Raw genomic sequence first — 23399 nt, forward strand, 5'->3', positions numbered from 1 at the left:
AAAAACGTCACTGAACACTCACATTTATTGATGTTTTCTATGTCCCCCTGTTCAGTGATGATGTTCAGGAGCCCCTCCATCAGCAGCAGAGCCTTGTGGTACCTCTGTGCGCAGTCCTCTCTGTGGTGGAACATCTCATCCAGTGCTGCAGACTGCACCTACAGGCAACAACCCCGTGCCAAGAGGTTACTCCCAGACCAGACTCGGCTTTCCCAGCATGGCCCCTCAGCTGCATGAACACCTCCCTCGCCCAGCCTCCAGAGTAAAACCATCTGCTAAGGCCACCAGCAGGAACCATTAATGCCCGACACTGGCTCTGTGCTAACCCTGCTCCCAGGCACTCTACGGTTATTACCATTTGCACAGCATAGCTGAAGATGAGCTTCTCTGCGGTGATGCTGTTGATCCGATCCATGAGTTTCTGTTTGTCCAAGAAGAACCTCTGGAGTCTCATGTTGAGGCAGTGGCAGGATGATACACTGGATTTATAAAGCTCATTCAGCTTCTTCACAACTAGAGTAAAGGAAAGAAACACTTTAGGCGCTACTTCCAGTTCTCCCTGTGCCTCCCAATCTCATGCACAGGACCCCAAATGAGTAACTTCAAGACAACGGGGTTATGTTAAAGCCGACTGGCAGGAAAGTACTTGCTGCACCAACAGGGTCTTTTTCCTTTCCTCTGTCACCTTCACCAGTTATAAGCCTGCATGTGGCAACGCCTACACACATGCCTAGTTCACCTGAGGCCAGGTCTATTTTTGTTTCCTTCAGCTGCCACGAGGCAGAGAGCAGTTTGCACCACGCAAGATGTCTCACGCACCACCAGAAGCAACAGACGTGCCAGATACAAAGCTTCTGCTACTTGATGGGTGATGACGCGCCGTGAAGAAGTACGTGACTTGCGTGTGGTAGCTGTTGGAGCTGAGTGTGGATGAGCAGCACTGACTAAGCAAGGGAATCTCTCTCTTGGGACTCTGCTGTCCCAGAAAGAAAAGACACTGATGCCTGTGAAAGGGCACCTCCTTTCCTGAACCACAGCAAGCTTGTACGGAAAGGTTATGGGACAGAGAATCAGGAATCAAACATGATTCTGAGGAATTAAATAACAATCCAAAAGAGCAAACGATGCCACAGGCTTGAGTCTCCCTAGTGACATGACATGATCTACACAAAGTACTGAACACAAACTCCCACCAACATCTGATGAGTATTAACTGCTATGTGCACATTTGAAAATACCCACGCTGCATTATTTGCTCCCGGAGGAGGCAAATTAACCCATACCACGAACCAGCCTCTCAGCTACGACGCAGAAGGGCAACCTCACATGACAGCCAGGCCTTGCAACTACATCTAGCCTTCCCACGCAGAGACAAAAGAGCAGAGAGCCAGAGAAGAGACTGCCTCCAGGAAGAAAGGCTCTGTAACTCTTCATCAGATAAAAGGACCGAGGCACAAAAATGTAACCCTGTCAGAGTCAGGCTGTCAGATAACCCTTGCTCAGAAGGAATTTGAGAGGGAGTGGGAACCCCAACGCTCACGGGTGACATCAGGAAGGTGAAATGAAAAACACCATGAGAAGAGAGTCAAGAGAGACTATTTAAAAACCAAAACAACACACAAATACAGCAATATCCTCCTCCATGGAATTCAATCAGAGCTCTGAGCTGTGCCCAAATTATCAGGAAAAAGAGGATGGCTGTGGGTAGGGACCCTGCCTGGCACGCACTGCCCAAGGACACTCCAGGGCAGCGTCTTGTCGTGCTTCCCTGCTTTTTCCATATACATGGGACACAAGCACCTTGAAAACCTTCTTGTCCTCACTGTGCCTCCCTTGAGGAAAACCCCTCCCATGAGGAAAACCTCAAGGGAGCAGTATTTTTTGGGGAGAGAAATAAGAAAAGACAGCCTTGCCCTATTCCCACACACTGAAGGACAAATTACACTATGAATCTAAGTTGCAATCTGCCCTGAAAAGGAGTAATTTATTTGGGTTATGACAACTTTCCTGTTAGCCTGAACTTGTGGAAGATGTGTAGCTGAACCTGTGTATCTTGCTCCACACTGACTGCTACAACGTATGTGTGCTCATTGTATTTAACTTTTTTTTTTTTTTTTTTTACACCCCATCCCAAGGCAAGACGAGTACTTTCAAAGGCTAAGCTCCTGGGGAAGGTGGCTGATGGGTCAAGCACTTCAAGTGCTTCAAAAAGCTCCCTCAGTAATAATACAATGGTAGTTTTCAAATTATTTTTTCTAATCACTGAATCACAGCCAGCTCACATCGCAAGCCAGCCAGTCAGATGCAAATGTAAGGCTGTAATACTAGCAAAGAAGCGATTCTGGCATTACCAGTATTTTACTTCCTGTGTTTTTGTTTCACTTGAAAAATCATCACTGCCAAGACAGGTCTCCATTTGCCAAGTAAGCACTTCCTAGGACATGCACTGTGTAATTAAGTTGGACTTACGTCAAGTACAAATAAGCACCTGAGATAGAGACGGACAAGGGATCAGATAAGATACATTCCCCTCTCACTAATTAGTGCTGAAGATTCTCACAGGGGCGTGAGCAGGAGTTTTGAGACCTAAAGTCAATGTGAAGAGAGGAACATTCCCCTCAGTGCAAATAAAGACGACCCGGCTGTGCAAGGGGACAATAAGAAATAAGTCCCTGAGCACACCGGTGGGGGTTCACGCTCGCTCAACCCCCTCCATACCCTTTGCGATACTTTTAATACTTCCACTCCAGGCGAGTCCATCGTGCCCTGTGCCCAGCGGCCCCTTACCTTGCTTGACAGTGGAGGAGAGGCACAGCTTGCCAGCTTTGATCTGCTCTATGGCCATCTGCAGCCCCGAGGACAGAAGCTCCGCTACTTTCAGGTACAGCACGAGCTGCTCTGCATAGCTGCAAAGAAAACACATTGCAATGCAAATAGATCGATGGGACAGTGGTAAGTGTCCCGAAGGGCTTCTGGTACGTAATGCGTGGGGTGGGAGGGAGCGACAGAAGACTTGGGAGCTGGGCAGCTCTCTTCTCGGTCCTTACCTCCACTCCCGGCTGAGGAGGCTGATCTGGTCGGCCACCACACTCTCCTGGAGCTGATACTCAGACGTCACTGAACTGCTCATCTCGCTGGAGCTGCCTTTAAGGGCGGCAATTTCCATCACGTAGTGGACAAAGGCCAGCGTGAAGCGGAGGCTGCGCAGGATGTCAGTGTGCTCTTGCTGTTGAAGGGATGCCAAGGTGGGGGTTACAGAGGGAAAGCTGCCACGCCAGGGAGGGCTGCTCACCTAGAGCTGTGCCAGCAACTCACCCCAGCTGACAGAAATAACACCTGAGCCCCAAACCCCCCTACACCTCTGCTTTGGGCAGGGACAGCCAAAATCAGCCTGGAGCCTGCACACCCCACCAGTTCCTCCTCCACAGTAATAGCGGCAAGCGACAGCCCCGGGCCAGAATTTTCCAGGCAGCTCCCTGGAGAAGCTGGTGAGACTTGCTCTAAAATTACATGCCCCCTTCCCAAGGAGGATCCCAGCTCTGTGGGACTCTTTCAGAAGTCAGCCAGGAAGGGGGAGAGACCATCTGCACCACGGGCCCAGCTCTGGTTCCCACCACAGCAATGCTGGTGCAAAACTGAAAGCGGGTGTGGATTTCATGAGAGTGACAACCTCCTACGCCACAGAAAACTGCAAAGTGTGTCCCACCCTACAGCCCAGCCCCTCACTTAGCCCTTGGTCTTTATATCCTCCCAGTTCACTGCAGTGAGTCCTGGTTGAGGTCCTCTGAAGAGACAGCAAGGACAACCTTTTATCTGCAGCTCCTGTCCAGCTAGTGAGGGAAGAGAGCCTCTCACACTAAGTGCTACATTCATTTCAGAGTAGTTTTTCCTCTGCTATTACAGATCGAAGGGGATTATCCCATTTCTGGGAAGCTGCGTTACTCAAGTCACTGCAAGCATTTTTGGGAAGTTAGTATTTGCGGAAAAACTGAGTGCTTGTGGGTCTACAAAATGAATTGCTGCCTGGATCAAACGCAACTCCATTGTTTGTCCTCTCTCTGTAGAGCAGTGGCTAACCTGCTTGATCTTCAAATATTCCATGGCTCAGTTCTCTCAAAGGGGGCTGGTAAGGATGTTTCCTACATGAATTTATCAAAAAAACCCCATGCTCAAGTTCTGCAAGCTTTTGTTTTTCATTCTCTGGCTCAGGCACTTTGCTGCTAAGGCAGCTTTGACTATCTAAAATATGAATCTCTCCTCCCACTATCTTGCCACCCGGACAGTCCAGTACAGTAAGGAAGTGTTATCTCCATCTTCCTCTATTTTCTTTAAAAGCGGAGGAGGAACTTGGAGATTAAGTAATTGCCAAGTCACACAAGAATTTTGTGGCAGAGCAGGAAACTGCTGAGATCTCGCAGGTCTCAGCCTGGTATCTCTAACCAATGCACAGTCCTTCCTCTCTGCTTATACAGTCAGCTTCTATTAATTATGCTGGCATTTGTGGCCTCATTTGGCATCACAAGAGTCTTTCCTTCCATAGCCATCTCTGTATTGTGTTTTTAAAGCACTGCAAAAGAAACTAAAACCCAGCCTTCAATTTGCCTTGTCTGCACCTAAAGAAAATTTTACAAAAGATGGAAGAACCACCCATCTGAATGCAACAGCTTTGCTCAAGATAAACAAGATTTCAATGCCCTGGAAGTATCGGCAGAAATCAGAAAGTCTGCCAGGTTTGCATTCTGGCCAACTCCACAGAGCACAAAGGGGTCTCAAAATATGCTGTAAAGGTTTTGTGACATGCAAATGGATTACTGTGCTCAGCAGAAATGATGACTGAACCCAAATGACTCATTACAGACAGAAGCTGAACTGAGTGCTAGTAACAAGATCAAGTTGATACTTCCTTAGGACACTTCTCTTCAGACCAGTGTCCACAGCTGGCAGGGCCCAATACTTCTGGGACCTCACACAGGTAGGATGCTCAGTTAAACTCGCTACTATTGCAATCACACCAATGCTGAAAGTCCTAGCCCTGTGGCTCTGCAGGTAATTAAGCAAACGAATGCAATTCAATGCTTAAGTGACAAAAAAAAATGAGCTAAATAAAATCTGAAGTAGAAGAGCAAACCTTCATCCTTAAAACAATGTATGCATCTCTCTGCGGGTATCTAGGGGTTTTTAGCAACACCAGCAAAATTCAGATACAAAGAGCCTTCCCCAGTCCCAGACAGCCCAAGGAGGTAGCACGAGCAGAGCTGAAACCGTGACTGAATCTGCTTCCCACCTCTACTGCAAATGGGCAGCCTGACCTACATTTCAAATATATCTCAGCTACAAAAGCATTTGCCTGTCTTCGGCCTGCAGAGAAGGGGAGCCTGGCAGCCTTTCAGCTCGACAATCTGGTTCAGCTGTTCTGGTGCAGAACATGGTGTCCCCCCGCCCCCATCAGTGACAGAAGTGTCGGGTTTACTTTTTTTCAGATCCTTTCAGCAGAGGCCGTATCACTGCCTGGCTCCCCAGGTGCATGCTGCAGGCAGTCATTTGATACACTAAGCTACTCACGCTCTCAAGTCAGCTATTACTAATGTTGAGCCTTTTAAAAGGGAAAAGGCCCCAAGTACCCAGGTTTTCTTCAGAAACCATTAATATAGAATGGATCAGATAACTGATGCTTCCAACCTGCAATTTCAGCTTTGGAAATGGTGAATTTTAACCCCGGTAAGGGCTGTCTCATGGACTAAACAGCTTGGTAGCAGACTCAAAAGTCCCTGTGCTAAATATGCCCTGGGCTTTCTGAGCACTGCACTGGCCTCGCTCTCTTGAAACCAGTTTGCTCCATCTTTGGAAGCAACCCCCTTGGGCTGCAAACATGGAGTCATCTGACCTCTGGATTTGCTTTACTTCTATTCCCCCCGCCTTTGCCCCTAACAAGTCCCTGGGATACACCCACCTCCATGAGCGTCTCTTCGGGTAACTCTGGTGCCTCGAATGTAACCGCACCTTCCAGGTTGGCGGTGATCGGATCAGCAAAAGCGTACCGGAGACTTGAGGGGCCTTCCACAGCATCCCCACCAGTTCCCACTGCCAAGTGCCTGCCGGTGAACGAGCCTCCAGAACTGAGAGAGCTGGAAGACCCCACTGAGAAGAAAAATAGGCAAAGGAATTACTGAAGATATTAATAGGCCAGGTATTCCTCACCCAGCAGAGGGGACAATCCCGTATGATCCAGGATCCTGGATCTGACAGGAGTCAGCAACAGGTACTTTGGAGGAAGATGCAAAGACTCTTGACGCAGAATAACCACTCCCCAACATAAGCTCCTTAGCGACTCAGGTAGACCAGCTTACAAGCTCAAGCAGATTTAATGCACCTTCCAGAATGTCTGTCATTTATGGAGACAATTCAGAAGTACTCTTTTTTTCTTTTCTGTCCAAACCCTTCCTGAATCCTGCCACAATATCTTGGGCTGGTTTTTATCATACACCACCATAGCCAACTCCCCCATCATGGATCAGCATGGTTTGAGCCCTGCTTCCCTAGCTTTTACACTACCACTATCACTGAATGAGCACCTCTGGTAAGTGAGGTTTTGATCATGGTTTTAAAACATCAACCACTTACATGCAAACCAAGAGAACTTTCCATTATATGCCCTGCACTTCTGCTTTCCCCTCTTTACAAATAGGAGGCTGGGCAGAGAGTGACTTCAGCTGAGTCAAGACGCTAACCTCAGGATTCAGGAGACCCTGTAAGTATGGTGTCCATCAGACAATTTCCTCACCATCACCTTTTCCCCTTCTTGACCACTGAATTCACCCTAAGAGCACATTGCATATAAAAGATGGACTCTTCAAAAGGAATTTCTGTCTCAGGGTATTCGTAATACATTCACCACTTCCAGAGGGCTTCGTATCCCCTGACACATTGCCACAGTGGGATATATTCTGTCTGATGGGGGTTTGCCAATACCAGCCACAATACTATGCTAATTCTACCAAGGCGATATTCTCTACTGTCACTGATCCTTTGGAGGGAGATGTTTCTCTTCTACCCACGAATTTAATTTGCTGCCCCACTCTGCCTTCAAAAGGTTCAGCAATACAATAATGCACAATTGATCTGCAGAGAGGCAGAGTCTCCTCTCCTCCCAAAGCCCCTCCCTGGTGGCAGCTATGCTTCAAAGCTAAGTGGATCATCAAAGACTGGCAGAGTATTTCCAGACCTTTCAGAGAGAGGAAAGGACCAACAATATCTCATTCTGGATACCCTGTATTTCCAAGAGGCTGTTTGCAGAAATTGTTATGATGACCCACGAAAAGGCTCTGCCTTTATGTCTGTCAACTGATCTTACTCATGGCCTTTTCAAGCACTTGGGGTGCAGAGTTTCTGCTTGCAAAGCTCCCCTTTTCACTATTAACTTTGTGCGTTAACTATAACATAAGGAGTTACTGCACAAACCTAATAAACAAAGCTTGTCAATCAGCATTGCTTTGACTGCCTTGACCCAATGCTGTGTATGTGTTGTTGGTTCACCATTCAACAGCCTCTCTTCCAGGCATCCCGTCTGAGATCCTGACTGTCCGGCAGACCCTTAAGCATCCAAATATCAACCCGCTAAGAACTGGTGCTTGGATCTGCTTCCAAATTGCTATTATCCCCACAAAAGCAATACAGGAAGTCTGAATTCTCTATTCATAACATTTCAGTAGTAGCTAGAGGCTGTAGCCAGGATAGTAACCCCATTGTGCTTCAGGCCCCTCAGACACTTTGTGAGAGTCTCTGCCCTACAGAGCTTACCCTCTAAATAGACGAGACAAAGAAAGGATTATGGTCCCAACTTTCCAGACAATCAAGGATGTGAGTGGTTTTAGTTATGATGGAAATGCAAGCCATACCCAGGAACTAAGCCCACGTGTCCCCCCATCCCAGTCAAGCAGCTTATTCATGGTTACATCCAAACCTTCCCTGAAGTAATTAAGAACAACAGAGTCGACTACATTCAGATGAGGAACAGCCAAGACGAGAACCCAAACAAGCCAAAAATGCAAATAAAAAGCATCCAAATATTTTCTTAAACTGATCAGAGACTCCTGCTCCCAGACACACTATCCCAAAAGGGCCAATTACCACAGCCTCAACTGTTGGCTGAGGAGGCCAGAGCACTGGCATCTTAAAAGTAGTATCTGTAAAGCAGGAATGCATTTCCCCATTTCCTACTTAAGCAGCTCAAAGCATAAGTAACACCACTAATAATTTTGCATACAGAGCCATCCTGGCCCTTTCCTAACGGTACTCGTGCACTGAAATTGTTGGGCGCGGATGGTCACGCTCATCTTTTGTAGCTCATCCAAAACCCATGGGGAAAACGATCAGAAGACAACACAATCTTTACATTTTTTGACCTATCAGCAACAGTGGGTCTACGAACAGCTGCAGCGTTATTCCTGAAGCAGAGAGCAATGAAGTAAAAGAAGAGTTTGCCTGTACTGGAAAACCACTATCTGGCATTAGTCCTTGTGCCAGTGCAAACAGTTATCGGCAATAACTGGGGTTGGTAGGAGCCAGCACGAGAACCTCAAAGGCGTTTAGACCAGCTGAGCTCTACGGACTGTGCTCTGAGCAGCCCTCTGCCACCACCAGTGTTCAGCAGCAAGGAATCCAACACATCGCTCTGCCCCCGGGCATTCCCACTGGAACAGGCAGGTAGGTATCAGCCCTTTACCTGAAAACATCCTGGTCCTCGTGGTCTGTGGGGGGGTTGTTCCACTGGGAGGGGATCCGACAGTAAAAATCACTGGGGATGGGCTGGCAGACCCCCCAGCCCGGGCACCAGAGTGCAGGGTCCCTCCGTAAGCACCTGAGGGAGCTGGGGAGACAGTTGAAAGGTGCAGACTGGCATTACAGGAAAGTTTCTCAGAGCACGGTGTGCCTCACCCAGCAGTTTTATGTTCCTGCAGACTCTCCTGGGAGACAGTGGTTACCAGCACAGGCCAGCGCTCCCTTCGGAGGCATCCCCTGAGAACACGACCGGGCCAGGCTGGCATGGACTACAGGACACGAGCCTGGGCAGCATCACGCATTGCTGCAGCTGTTCTCCCCTCCTCGCTTCCCAACCTGCCAGCCCAGGAAGACCCACCCTTGCAGAGCCATTCATATTCAAACCGCCTGGCAGAAAGTCCCCACTTCCACGTTATCACATTCAGAAGGGGCCAAAAGAGGAAGCCCTGCCTACAAAAATCACACCACTAGCCAGCAGTTACACAGCACGCGTAGCCCACAGACCTTTGAGCACGCCACAAAAGAAAGCAAACATCACGACACTCCTCACACACGGCAGTCACTTCCTTTGCCAAAAGCCATCAGAAAAGCAGCCTCCCATTTGTAGAAGGCATGCAGGCAAACTGTTCGCGCAACCCAGGACATCCTGCCAGATCTGCCTGGCCTCCCCACCTACCTGCAATTTCCATTGGCTTCTCATTGTTCAGGCTGTCGCTGCTGCCAGCTTCCGAGATCTGTGCCCCAAAGGCTGCCTTCAGAAGCAGGTCAGTGAGCCTGCCTGTGCTCAGAGATCTAAAAAGAGGACATACAACATGATGCAGAGTCAACAAGTGCAAGGTTTCAGCCAACCTCCACTCCAGTTTATGCCATTCCTGGTCCACAATCACTTAACACTACACAGCAAACAGTCTGGAGCTGAAATAACTACTCTTCCTCTTTCAACAGAGCACCTGAAGCACCTCCTGCTACTTGTATAAAGCAGACAACTACGGTGGCTAACTGCACCGATACAGCATTATTACAACACAATTTTTCTTTGATGGAAGATACGGAAATTAATATGAGAGGACTCCTCCAGGTCACTGGAGAAAGCTGCAGGCTGCAGAGAGGCATGTAAGAAAAACTTAACACTAACACCTGAGTGACTTTGTATCCTCCAATGCTCATGACAGTCAGCACATGGCTTTCAAACAGATCTCCGGTCTGAAGACCTGTGCCCACTGTTCGATGGACAAGGAGCACCCATAACACCGTCTCATGCATGACAGGCACAGGCTCCACAAAGAGCAAGGCACGCATCTGCATAATTGCAGGGAGTTTGGTCTAATAACAAAATCCTGCATCCCCACTTGATGAAATCCTGGACACTAAACACAGTGTGAAGCTGCAGACAATCTTTCATTTTATAAAATCTAGGCCATGGCCTGCCCCTGTAGAAGACTTTAAAAATCTGCATCATATCTGCTTGCAACCCAAGGGTGCTAGCAGATCACTACAGAATGTTTACAGATCATAGAATCATAGAATCATTAAGGTTGGAAAAGACCTCTAAGATCATCAAGTCCAACCGCCAACCCAACACCACCATGCCCACTACACCATGTCCCTAAGCGCCTCATCCACACGTCTTTTAAATACCTCCAGGGATGGTGACTCCACCACTTCCCTGGGCAGCCTGTTCCAAGGCCTGACCACTCTTGCAGTAAAGAAATTTCTCCTATGTCCAATCTAAACCTCCCTTGGCGCAACTTGAGGCCATTTCCTCTCGTCCTATCGCTGTTACTTGGGAGAAGAGACCAACACCCACCTCGCTACAACCTCCTTCCAGGTAGTTGTAGATGCTACATTACAACTTCAATGTTAGCTGGGGTTTGAAATTTGCCCCATCCGTCCTGTACCAGGGAATGAAGCACCAATGTATAAAGCGGACTATAGCTCACCTGCCCTTGATCTCTTCCACAGGCCTCAATCCCAAGCCGGTTTGCTGGCAATGGAAATGACCCATCTCCTTCAGATCTGGCAAGGTCTTGTTCCGTGTCGGAGTCATCATGACCCCCTGATGGGCCAAGAGGGTGAGGAGATTCTGGGAACTTGGGGTTTTGGGAAACTCAAACGGGGACACAGCCTAAGAACAGAAAAAACGGAGATCTGTCTTTAAAACGAAGGAGGAAGGTTCCCCTCGCCCCTCATTTGTTTATCAGAATTAAATTGCATGCTTAACAACCTGCCTGAAATAAAGAAGTAGAAATCCTACCCCATACAGTTACTTGTCCCCAGTCCCAGAAAGACTAAAATGAAAGGACAACAAACTCTACTGAAAATTTGTAGCAGCCTAACACAAGCACAGAGCAAATGCTGTCACTGTGCCAGCTTCACATGAGATACCAGGGCTGTCACCTGCTTAACCGCCTGCCATCTCCGCTGAGGATTCCTACTGGACGCACACTTGCGTCACAAGCCGAGTCGCTGTGTGCAAACCAGCCCAGGCACCGCAGTTCACTAATGCGCTTCTGCCTAATCTGCGCAGCTCCTTTCATTCACTGTTTAAAACCCCGGACTCTGCTCAGATGGTGAACGCTGCTGCCAAGTGAGATCTGTCCACTAAGAACTAGGACACTACCCTATTTCACACAGATCACTAAACAGCCCTTGAAGATAAGCAAACAAGTGGTGATAAATCCAGGTCAGAGTTATCTGATCATGCGGCGGTTCACCCCCAAATAACCCAATAGCTCAAGCTGTGAGAAACCCAAAAGCAGACTCCTTGACATACCTTTGTAGGGGAGCCCATTATAGTTGGCAAAGGGCTTCTCTGCATGAACTCAGACAGCTTCGGTGAGGACCTGAGCTGCCGGCAGTGCTGCAAGCCATGAATCTGCAGAGGCTGGCTGACTGGGGTATGACCGAAGTGAGCAACGAGAGGATCAGAGTGCTGCTTTGTTATCTTCTGCCTGCAGGAATGCAAATCTGACAGGTTGGGAGCGCTGTGGAGTCGGGACCCCATCCCTCGAGGAGAATGTTCGGGCACCGAGGAACCTGGAGGGCCCAAACACAGCGACAAACCACATCATTTCCTGGTTCTAACACAAAAAGCCAACCTGATCCCAGGATCCACTGCTAAAACATCTACAGATCAAAACCTTCAGTGGATGGCTAAGGATGGCACTCTGATGAATGCCACAACCTGCTAGGCCTGTTCAGGTTTTGACTCTACAGGAGGAAGAGACAGGCACAATAGGGACACAGAAATGTAGCTTTTTTCCTTCGTTGCAGCCCGTACAGAGAAAGGGACCCTGGCTGTCAGAGTTCAGCAGCAAGGAAATTACACATCAAGCTGGCCGCTTGGCAGAGGGGGAATTGGGGGTTTTGAGATGCTTTTCCTTCACTCAATCCATTGACTTCAAAGTCACAAATTTGAGTTTCTGTGACACAGGGTCTGTCAGCACTGGAAGAGGCTGGCTGACAGGACCTGAATGGATCAACCCCGACTCCTACCAGCACACAGAAATCCTGGCTGGCCAAGCATCAAGAGAAGATGCTGAAGGACCACACCCAGCCTTGAACCAGACTATGGTTCTGGCCTTATCCATAGGAATAATGAAGGAAGGGAAGGACCAACGCACTGGTGACAGGAATCCGGCTTCTCACTTCTACTCCAAGAGAAGAGGGGATAACAGTCTGGCTGGGCTGCTCTGGAATTGTTCCAACTTTGAGGGAACACAATAAAAAAAAGTTTATTCAGTATTAAGTTTCCATAGGCAATAACAACATTATGCATCATCTGTTTTATAGAAAGATGCTAGTTATCTCTCCCATCTCCTCAGCCCTAGCTGTGTAGTGAAAAGATCAACAACTCCTGTAAAAGGAGGGAAAAAAAGCTCTGTCTGGTATTAGTTTAGCCAGTTTTAATCTGACTTTGCAGTGATATTAATTCAGAGGAATAGAATATGAATATTCTGCATTTGCCCACCAGCAGAGACTAATAAATACAGGATCGGAGACGCTAGGGATTATAGAATAGCTAGTTACATCAGAGTCTGTTCTTTTATACAAAACAGCAAATTGCATCAGTTGCACACTGGGGTTTTTCTTACCCCTTTTCCACTTGAATTGCTTGTTAGCATCTGGATCAGGATACCAGATAATCAGACAGCTACTTTTCAGTTTGAACAGTGAAGTTCAAGCCCTTCCAAAGCTGGTCAGAATTTTGCTCTGACAACAATGGGCTTACATTTTTTCTCACCCCAGCCCGAGCCAGTAAAAAGAAGACACTTTGCCCTTAGAGAAGTCCTCTTCAGAGGGCAGCAAAATGTTTGATGCAGACACTAAAACAAAGCTTGCCTCTCCTGGGGCTAATAGGTATCTTCCTCTCCATTTTACTGAGGCCAAAACACTTGTCAAATAATCTATTGAGAAGAGCCATGGGAGAACACAACAATCTAAATTCCCTATTACCTGGCAGCTACAGCTGGTCATAACCTCCCTCTTTACAGGAAAGAAGCACATGATTTTATTAGGGCAGTAACATGCCAGTTGACATCTTACCTTGCGGTGATGGCATAAACGGCTTGGCACCACCAAAGGAGAGCTTTCTAGAGCTGGGCACAGATCCATGCTCTCCAGGATAAGGAGGGGAAGCACCAGTTTTAGGAAAACCAAGAGGGCTTGTACTGCTAGACCTCCGGACCGTACCAGACCTTATAGGAAACAACAGCAGCACACAGGTTACTCCAGATGCCAGTGTGGAGGGGTAAGAACAGTGTCACCAGATACACACACACAGAGCTACTTCCACAGAAGCGGAGCTTCATGACTGTTTATCCTGGATCAAAATCCCATTGTTCTAGAACTACACCAATACAGATTAAGATGATAACCCTTGTTCTCAAGAGTTTCAATCCAAACAAAATTTTGCAAAACAAATGAAAAGAAAGAACGAGATTCCCTTAGCTGTAAGCAGGAAAGCCTGCCATTTTTCAGTAGTCATTTTTAGATGCTTTCAGTTATCTACATCAATCCCGAACAAGACAGAGCTTGATATATTGCCATGTCCAAGGTGTTTATTTTAGGCAGTGTCTTCCGAATGTCCTGAGAGGGCTTCATTCAAGCGTCCCTCCTGTGCTGAGCCACTTGCTCTATTGTCAGAGCACCCATTTAGGTAGAAAGCTCCGTGAGTGCAGGTCGTACGATGCAGAGGTAAGCTGTGCCAAAGGCACTGCTCTGCAACAGAGCTTTGACTCAAATCAGAAGCTACAGAGCAAAACAGAGCAGCGTGTGACTGTCAGATCTGAAACAGTTCAGTACTACCCGGAGGAATTTCTTTTTGGGCTGGACAGTCAGAATTGCCTGGGCTCCAAACTCCTTTAACTCCTTGTGAAGCTTCACCTTAGGGAGTTAAAACTAATTTGTACAGCCCACACATGCAGGAACCTCAAGTATTACCCACAGAAACAAAAGAGGAAACTGGACTAGTGAGAAAGTGAGTACAGCCACACCATCACTTTGGAGAGGGACGGGATTATTGTACATGAATTAATTATTTCTCAATATTTTAATGTTTTCACCACTCATTAAGAACACACAACCTAAACTCTATTTACTGAAATGCCATTCTGCCTCTGCAGGCTCCTTCACCAAGATTCCCATTACACTCCTCTATATGAGAAAACAGTCTTTTCATCAAATCCTTCGTTCTGCTCTCAATTTGGAAACATTTTTTCCCTTGTTAAAAGAACATCAGTCTCAGCCAGTAGGTGATTTTCTGGACAGGAATCAACGAGTATGCTGGGAAAAAACCCTCTGTGCTCAAGCCACTGAAAGATGCTATCACCAAGGCACCCTGCCTCCCGTCCCAGTGACGCTGCATTAAGCTGTCCATATGTATCTGAACAGAAGGAACAAAGCCATATGGGTTTCAGCAGTGCAAGCAGGGCTAGCTACATTACCTAGGAATGGCAAAGTCATCCTGATGAAGTATCAGTACATCTACTCAACAACACTACTAGGTACATGCTTTACTTTATGCCATGTTTCAGAAAAAAATACATTAAATAAATAAAATAATAATAATAATTAAAAAAATCTATTTCAGTAGTTGAGATACAAGAGTTTGATCCGCCGCCACCACCATTTTCAATGTGTTACTACGTTTCTCAGCCAAATGAATCCACACTATATTCACATGCTTGGAAAAAAACGGAAAGCCTTTAAAATTTTAGCCTAAAAAATCACTTCTCTTCAGGTTGCTCCAGATTCAGAGGCCTAATGCTCACCAAATGCTCATTTTGCCCTGAAGCAAAATGAATACACAACAAGAAAATGGACACTTGGCAAAGTGAAAAGATACCTAGATGTTCAGTGGCAGAAAGTACTGCTCCCCCATGTTTTTAACTCTCCAGAATGTGAGCCATCCAGAGGGCTGAATATTAGCTATCGGGAACTTGCAGAAAAAAACACCAGCTGACTGCCGCTGCTGAAAGATGTGGAACGTCAAATGCCACCCTACAAGACATGGGATAAGCAAGCAAGCAGACGAGCAGGACAGGTGATGTGGTCAAAAGTACGCACACATAATTACCACCTCAACAACCAACATATCTGTCCACAAACAAGCTACATTGCACAGGCATACACCAGCCGGTCAGATGACAGCGGTCGATTTTTCAGAAACAAGAGTGTACATCAAGGTTTGTAGTCAAATGACTTGGCAAACATGATGAGGCACTTGGCTGTAACGGCCTATTTGATACACCTGATGGAAAAGTGGAATCACACATTAAATGCTTGATGAAGATTTCTCCTTCCATTCCTGAGGCGTGTCTACTGAATTTGCTGATTAGAGGAAGTGATGGTGAGAGATAAATATGGCTTCCTGGGGCAGAAAAAACCCATGACGCCAGAGATTTTGAGAAGATGCTAAAAGCAGAGCATGAATCATCTGATTGCGTCCATTCCTCGAGTTCCTCTAGAGGGATGATGCTAATCTCATCATTACACAGTGCTGACTAAAAGGAGCAAAACATGACAATTTGATCCCTGACTGGTTGCTGCAGGCTGTGAACCTGAGCTCAGCAGCCCATCGCCAGGTCTGGGGTAGGCACGGCGTGCCTGGGTGCACCTCCTCCACAGCTCTCACTTTATACGTCACATGGATAACCAGGACTCTCTTGTGAGTTCCAACACTAACGGGGCCCACAAGTTTTCCTGCAAAAAATACAAGGCACGTAGGAAACAGGAGGGAGCTTATCACAAAACCTGCCACACACTCGAAGAAGTGAACATAAAATAGTATTAAAGTAACACTGGCACAAAACAATCTCTCTGCTGATCCCTGATTAATATCAACATATTGTGTCTCTATTTCTGGGTTCACTTTGAATAAACCTTATCCTGAATTAGGCTGGCTGAAGCCCAAACTTGGGCTGACATAGGTATTACCCTACTTCTGAAATCTAAACTTTAACTAATTCAGATACCAAAGCAACTCATCTAAAAAAATACATGACACCTCATAGACACTTCTGTGTGAATGCCCCTGCTGCACACACTCTTTAAGATCCTGTATGAGTCTCCTTCCAACCAGTCTATGACCTGGGCTGCCCCTGTCAACCCAGATTTCAAACCTGTAAGAACCAGAAATCATATATGAGAAGAGATAGAAGCCCTGTGTGTCTTGGATATACAAGGCATTACCACTGAACTCAGAAGGTCAGCTGTACAGCTGAAGGCTGGCATCCGGGTCTTCCTGATGGCTTTCAGAAAACATGCTCTGCCTCACAGGCATGAATTGCTCATGATTTAATCAGTCCCAGCTGCATAACCGCATTAATATGCGACTCGTGTAAGACACATCATCTATGGTGTGACTAGCTACAGGAACCAATTAAGGTAAAGTCAGGTAAGTTTTGCAGCCCCATCATTTTAGTTGTTTATCTCAACTTTTTCCTTTTATGAAGGCATCTGCCAGATGGATGGTTCTCTCTGCTTGGACACCCAACCCATAGCTGGCATGGGAAAAGCTGTCAGACTCAAAGGGGCTCAGCCTGCACTGAAAGTTGACAGGAGCTCCTCTATGTCTCACATACATGCACACAGACAAAATTTACAGTATGTAGTAACAAATAAATCTCAACACCGCTACAAAAATACCCCAAAACTATGTTACCACATAACACACACCACATTGGCTCCCTACAGCAAGGGGGAGAGCCCATCGCACGGGGAAATTTTTAGAGGTACAACCCCCAAGCTGTAACACAAGAGCCCCTGCACTGACGTTACCCCCTCCTCCCAGCCCCAGCACTTACCGCGGAGAGGCGTATTGATTGGGAGACTGCAGGTTCTGCTCAATCCGCCGGTAGTTATGAATTTGCGTTGGGACCGGAATGGGCACGGAGTGTCCGTACTTGCTGCTAGAAAACTGACCTGGCCGGCTGTCGAAAGGAGACACACAAAGAAAGCTGCTTACAAGGGGTGGGCCTTCAGCCAGGTAATTGGAGGTGTTATCTTCGTAAAGCAACCGTACACAGGGAGCGTCCCCTTGGCTGCTCTCGGGTTATGGGTTTATACTGGGAGGTAGTTCAAAGCCATATCAAAGGGAAGTGACACCACACGTCTCCTGAAAACAGGCACCTTTCTTCCAGCACGATTCCCACCCACAGACTGAAGTTAAAACATACACCCAAGCACACCACTCCCTCCAGGAAAATTTGAGCCCTGCTATTTCAGGCCACAACTGGCCTAGTTTCCAACAGCTCAGATCCACAGCCAAAGAGCACATCATTGAACAGGGGCTAAACACTCGTGGCTCACAAAGGACACCAGCAAAGATTGTGCTGCCAAGAGCTACTTGCAATTCATGCAGAGGCACTGCTGCAGCAAAGGCATCTCCATGAAAGTCTCAGCACGCCATGAAGGGAATAGAAACTTGTGGTTGTATATCAGAGTATATATCTCTACAGGGTGGAGAAGGCAACTGAGGAGAGAATAAATCTGGGGGACAGGAGCTGGTATCTATATACCCATCAAGGTCAGCTAGAATATCACAGACACAAAATGGGACAGGCCCATTCTGCAAACTTTAGACTTCTTCCTAGTTCCATCCAAGCAGGTTAATCAGCTCACGTCTGATATTTATTCCCCAGGTGACAGTTTCGCCTGTTACTCTTAGCCTGTACACCACACTATACACAAACCACGTTATACAAAAACCACGCAAACACCACATTTAACTAAGCAGCCGCCTAAAATCTTTTCCCAAAAGCTCCAGAATTCTAGGATTAATTGCCATGGCAATGCTATTTACAACTGCCAATACCAATTGCAGGGATGTTGCACAATTACAGAAAGATCTTATTGGTAATGAAGGCTTCCGCAGTCTTCCTTGTTGTCAATCGAGGACACAGGCCTGGGTCTGCCTGAAGTATCGCTTCTTCGGGTCTAACACTCGGAGCAGAAGTGTTTTACATAAGAGAAAAGGAGGTATTTAATTCAGCAAGAACATACATGTGTGCACAGGGGAAGAGAGAAGAGTTTGTGACTTATTTGGCAGTTCAAAGCATCCCACTCCCAGAATTTATTTTTTGGGGAAGGTCAGTAGTACTCTGTGGTTTATGGTGACAGTGTTGAACAAAGCTGACCTGCAGGAATGTGTCTGCAGATCTCTACACTGTGCACATGAAGACACTCCTCCACCACAAGATAATAACTGGAAGAGACCTTTCATCAAGACTGAAAGATCAAAAAGTGATTCATATTTCTTTGTTCCTGCCTCCATATGTCTACTAATTTTTTAAGTTCTATATGTTCTTCCTTGTGTGCACTTATTTCTTCCACCAAGAGAACAGACTCTTAAACCGATGTTTGTCTCTAAAAGACAGCATGGAAGCCTTGACTCTCCATTGACATAAAATAAAATAAAGGCATTCAAGGTTTCTGATTGCTCAGTGGAAAGGTGAGGCCTTGCTGTCTCTGCCTTCCATCAGTGTAAGACGTGGTGTCAGACAGACATAAAGCGAACGGAGTTTTAACCAAGAAATCCGAGAGTTAACGTCAAACTTTGTACATATCCTGACTTTCAACATACATTTCAAACACTACCTTTTCCATCTGGTCAAAATCCTTTAGAGGAAAAGAAGTGCTCGGGTGAAAGGATCCTCCCTCTCCCCGAGAGTTGTATCAAATCCTTATAGGAGCCAGGTTTCTCCACAAGGTGCAAGTTGCAAAAGAAAGCATCCAAGTGAGCTGACATATACTAAACCTGCTAATTGGCCTCAAGCCTTGAAGAATACAATTGACCATAAATTTGCAAAGACCAAGAGATAAAACAGGGACAGGGAGTTTAATTACTTGGCAGTAATTAAAAGCTCTTTGAAAATTGAAAATGGTATTAAATCCATTGCTGTGGGATACATCCAAGGAAGTACTTTTCGTTAGACTTATTAAACATTTTCAACAAGGAAGTGTTTTTAAAGAAAAAGAAAAAAAAATATCAACTGTCAGCATATTTTAATTCTGCCTAGTCCTTACGCTCTTAGTTAACAACAAGAAGAACGGCTCTAGAGTGTACCGTGGTATCCTGAGGAAAACGCACTGCTGGCCACTCTAAAATAGCCTTTGCTTTCTGTCCTAGTTGGATTGCATCCAGCATTGCTTGCTAGCCTAGAGCCACGCACAAAAGGGAGAACTGCTGCTTGCAAGTGAGCAGACGGAGAGAAAACCAGGAGTCCTCTGCGCTAGTGAAGCCAAGTGCTGAACCAACGAGCCTCATGACATCTACAGCGAAGGGCACTGAAACCCATGTTAGTAGTTGGGGCATTCCTGGGTGGCACCAGTTCAAAGCTTTCAGGGAGCAGATCAAAGATCATGCTTTATGCTCTGGTTCGGAGTGACTGCTCCAACCTTTCATTATTTATGTCTTATTCCCCATCCACGGTAGGAAGTAACTTTTCAGTGTTTCTTTAAAGCAGATAGAAAAGTGGGAAGTAGCACTAGAGGGTTCTGCTCCACAGAAGCTGCTGGGAATGAGTAGGAAAGACAGCTAGAGCAGAAACATGTTTAGATCGTAGCCGCTGGCCTCGACTTGCCAACTTGTGATCCAGTAGAATACGATGAGGCCCTTTTGGTGAAGACAGTGGTGAACAGTGAAAATTAGGCAGCATTTGTAGTCAACTTCCACGAATTTCCACTCACTGCTGTCCAGAAACAAGACCAAATCCTTTAATAAAGGCTGATCCCCAGAATGCAAAGGAATCAGTTAAGGAATAAGCTGTTAAAAAGCTTAGCAGGCGATGGCATAAGAAGCCTCATGCAATTAAACTCCACACTGTGGTACGTGCTTGCCAATTAATCTGATCACGTCAGCAAGTCTTTGAGCTATATTCTTCTCCTTTAAATTCATATGCTTTGGGGCTATGTTTTGTCATTTTCTGGGCTCCATTTATGTGATGAGTGTGTTCAGCTCATAGCCTGGGACTACATTTTCTTCTTAATAAAGATTTTAGGGTCATCAGTCTCCCAGTGTGAAATCCCCTTCAACCGTCCTCCCCCAACAGGTGCCAAATTGACAGAATAGAAGATGAAAGCTGTCCTGCTTCCCCCGTAGGCAAGAATGAGATGGGAAGCAAGACCACCAATTCCCCATAAGCTGAGCACGTACCCTAAAGCTTCAAGCTCTAGAGACAATAGGATCGCCTTCCACAGACCATTAACGTCTTCTGAACATAAATATGTCTGGACCCGCTGGCGGCGCTGGGCAGCTGGGGCTGTTGTGTGTGGGCAGCTGTCACCTACGACATTTCCGAACGCCAAAGCTGAGTTTATAGCAACTGCTTTAGTTGGAACTAAACCTATGACCATGCCTGTTTGCACTTGTTACTCCTACTCCTGCACCCTGCATTACTTTATACAGACATAGGGCAAGGAGCTGTTTGGAGCTTCAAGCAAACTACAAACAATTAAGCAGGCCCAGATCCGTCCTTCAACAGCAAGGGGAGATGAGCAACACTCCTTCACATTTACTCAGTAATTCAAGCCCATAGTACTTTCAGCCTCGGCTGAAGTGTTGTACTCTAACTCACTACATGAATTTAGAAGCAAGGGTCTTTAGCTGGAATACTCACTGCCTCTGCAGGCGGAGCACAGCAGGGATAAGTAGCACATACATGCCAGTGCAGTACATTTACTTTCTGCCTGAGAATAATCCTTGCCCCCACAGGGAACAGAGTTAATTCCAGCTCTACTGCATTCTCTCCTGGCCCCTCCTGAGGGTCAAAGAGACAGGCCCTGTATTGGGACTGATCGGTGCCCAAGGCTGGGGAGTTTCTCCTAGGTGTTTCTTGTTACCCTTTAATTAAAGGGGAGATGTGGATCTTGCCCAGCACGCCAACATCTGTAAAATCCCCTCCTGGAAGTCACTGGGTGTTCAATTAATCAATATTGCATGGTCACCACTGAACAGTCTTTCTTACCTGGATGGGCTAGGAGAACTGCTGTATGGGGGTGAAGGAGATGGTGTCCTTCCCTGGCTTTCCAAGCCTGCTGAAGTCACCAGAGAACTCCTGAAGAATGATAGAAAGAACCCAGCTGTTAGAGCCTGGGAACCAACCCTGCTCCCCTCCCACAAAGCACAGCAAGAGAGCTGTGTCTGCCCAGCACCCACTGCTGAGTCTGGCTGCAGGAGCCCTGGGGACTGTCATGCTGCCCCACATACACTCTGGTATTCAGGTGCCACACGCTGATGGTCAAACCGAAAATGGTCAGAACCAGGCAGGCGACAGTCATCCCTGAAACAAAAGTTAACTCAGCAACATCTTCCCTCCCATCCGCCAGAACCCGAAAGTCCCTAATGCACAGTACGCTCCAGTGGCTAAACAATTTCAGTTGCCTTGGGGCTCTTACCCGCTGTACATCAGACTGTCTTGGATTGGTTTCCCTCCTGCAGCCTCAGCAGTTAAATCACCTGAGGAACAAGGAAGTGCAGAAACATATTAATTCGAGATAATTTTCTTAAAACTCTTTACATATTCAGAGCAACTGAGATTTTTGATAGAATTTCCTGCTCCTCCAAGACCTACTGAGTTGCTTCTGAAGTCAGCGTTTTGCCAAATACATGTGGGCTGAAGCTGATGTGGATGCTGCTGATCCTTATACCTTGAAGTTTTGGAAAAGTTAGACTGAAAGGGAGCCCTTTGGGAAGGGGGCCAAAACCTGACAGAACCATTTGGGGCAATAGGTATACGCCCACTTGGTGCAAGCAATTAGCTGCTGTATAAAAAGACAGTGGTATATGTTGCACACAGGGCTTTGAAACATCCGTGTCCTAAGCAGCAAAAATACCAGGCAGCCAAATGAGCTGGCAGCTGGATACACAACGTAGGGGAGTTTGTGCCTTTGCCAAAACATCTGAACACTGGAAACACGACTAGCACAAGGCAAGTGTATACTGGTCCTATCGCTGTTCCCAGGAAGAATACAAACAACGCTGAGCTCTTCCTTATCGTAAGGATTGCACAGCAGAGACCTTTCACAGATTCCAGTTCTACCCCTCCAAATTCCTGTTTTAATACAAGTAGTGCAACTGTGAAAGGAGGAATCACAGCATTTATCACAAAGTCCCAACTTAGCAAAGCATCATACACATGGTCAAGGTTGAACAACACCCTTCTGCTGGTTAAGTAAGGACTCGTGCATGGACATACTTAGGCATGTGGCTGAACTGGGGCTCTGGTCTCTATGTACGTACATATTTTCAAGCAATTCCTATCAAAGTAAACACATGGAGGTGCTAAAATGAAATTCACAATGTTTGAAGAAAAATCCAACATCTTTTATTTTTTCTCAGGGATTTTTTCAAGTGTAAAATCCAGCTTGCTAGCTGGAATCCTGTCTTGGACTGTGATGCTGAGTGAAACTGAAGACAGGATGGCATGGGAACAGCTTCTTTGAGAGAAAGACATTTCCCTGTGAGCCTACTTTTCTTTTCCAGTTGGATTTCCAGGTTCAATCTCTTATTGAGGTCCCTGAGTAATCTTTACTCTCAAATCCTATTTTTGAAGGTAATTACAAAATCTCTTATGAAACTAGCCAGCGAGACAGATGTCTCTTCCAGCTTGAGAACAAAAACATTCCTGTTTTTCAGTCAAAACAGGCAGGTTTAATTGCTCTTTCAACTTTCTAGTAACTACCCTTAACATCCACATCCCCCTTTGCTTAGAACATCTGCATTTCCAGAAACCGCCTTACTTGAGAACTGTGCTGGGACCATAACAAAGTCATCTGTGTCGCAGGACGAATTCTTACTGCTGCTTCCAGCAGAGTCCTTAGATCCATGCAGAAAGCCGGGGGAATCCTGGGTAGGAGATGCCAGCGCCTTCTCCTGCAGCTGCTGCTGCATCTCTCCAAGGGACTGCTAATTCAAGAAGAAAACAAACACTGGCTTCAGCACATCTACTTCATCATTTTGCTCGAGCCTTTAAACTGAGCTGTACAAGGCTACAAACCACATTTTGCTGATAAACCAGGGCTGATAGTTTGCCAGAAGCAGCTGTTTAGTTTATTGAAAAGGAACAGCCTTTCATGTCCATGTCAGAACAGCACATCTTTTGTTACACAAAACATACTAC

General features: G+C 46.5%; 1 protein-coding gene across 10 annotated transcripts in view; it reads right to left on the reverse strand.

The window, feature by feature from the left end:
* The window catches only part of ULK1 (unc-51 like autophagy activating kinase 1), an 81932-nt gene that overhangs the window by 4758 nt on the left and 53775 nt on the right, over positions 1-23399 (reverse strand). For 6 of the 10 annotated variants that reach the window (XM_075168106.1, XM_075168105.1, XM_075168098.1 and 3 more), the window contains 15 exons: positions 23020-23185; positions 21676-21736; positions 21246-21335; positions 17085-17210; positions 13324-13475; positions 12402-12485; positions 11552-11814; positions 10719-10903; positions 9455-9570; positions 8723-8866; positions 5951-6138; positions 3048-3226; positions 2788-2906; positions 356-513; positions 23-158 (listed from right to left, as the gene is read on the reverse strand). In XM_075168106.1, the coding sequence (XP_075024207.1) occupies positions 23-158; positions 356-513; positions 2788-2906; positions 3048-3226; positions 5951-6138; positions 8723-8866; positions 9455-9570; positions 10719-10903; positions 11552-11814; positions 12402-12485; positions 13324-13475; positions 17085-17210; positions 21246-21335; positions 21676-21736; positions 23020-23185 (2167 nt within the window). The remainder of the gene's footprint in view (positions 1-22; positions 159-355; positions 514-2787; positions 2907-3047; positions 3227-5950; positions 6139-8722; positions 8867-9454; positions 9571-10718; positions 10904-11551; positions 11815-12401; positions 12486-13323; positions 13476-17084; positions 17211-21245; positions 21336-21675; positions 21737-23019; positions 23186-23399) is intronic. The other 4 variants (XM_075168099.1, XM_075168102.1, XM_075168103.1 and 1 more) reach the window with 3 other exon arrangements.

This window comes from Calonectris borealis, chromosome 18, assembly GCF_964195595.1.
Source record: "Calonectris borealis chromosome 18, bCalBor7.hap1.2, whole genome shotgun sequence".
NCBI classification, from domain to species: domain Eukaryota; kingdom Metazoa; phylum Chordata; class Aves; order Procellariiformes; family Procellariidae; genus Calonectris; species Calonectris borealis.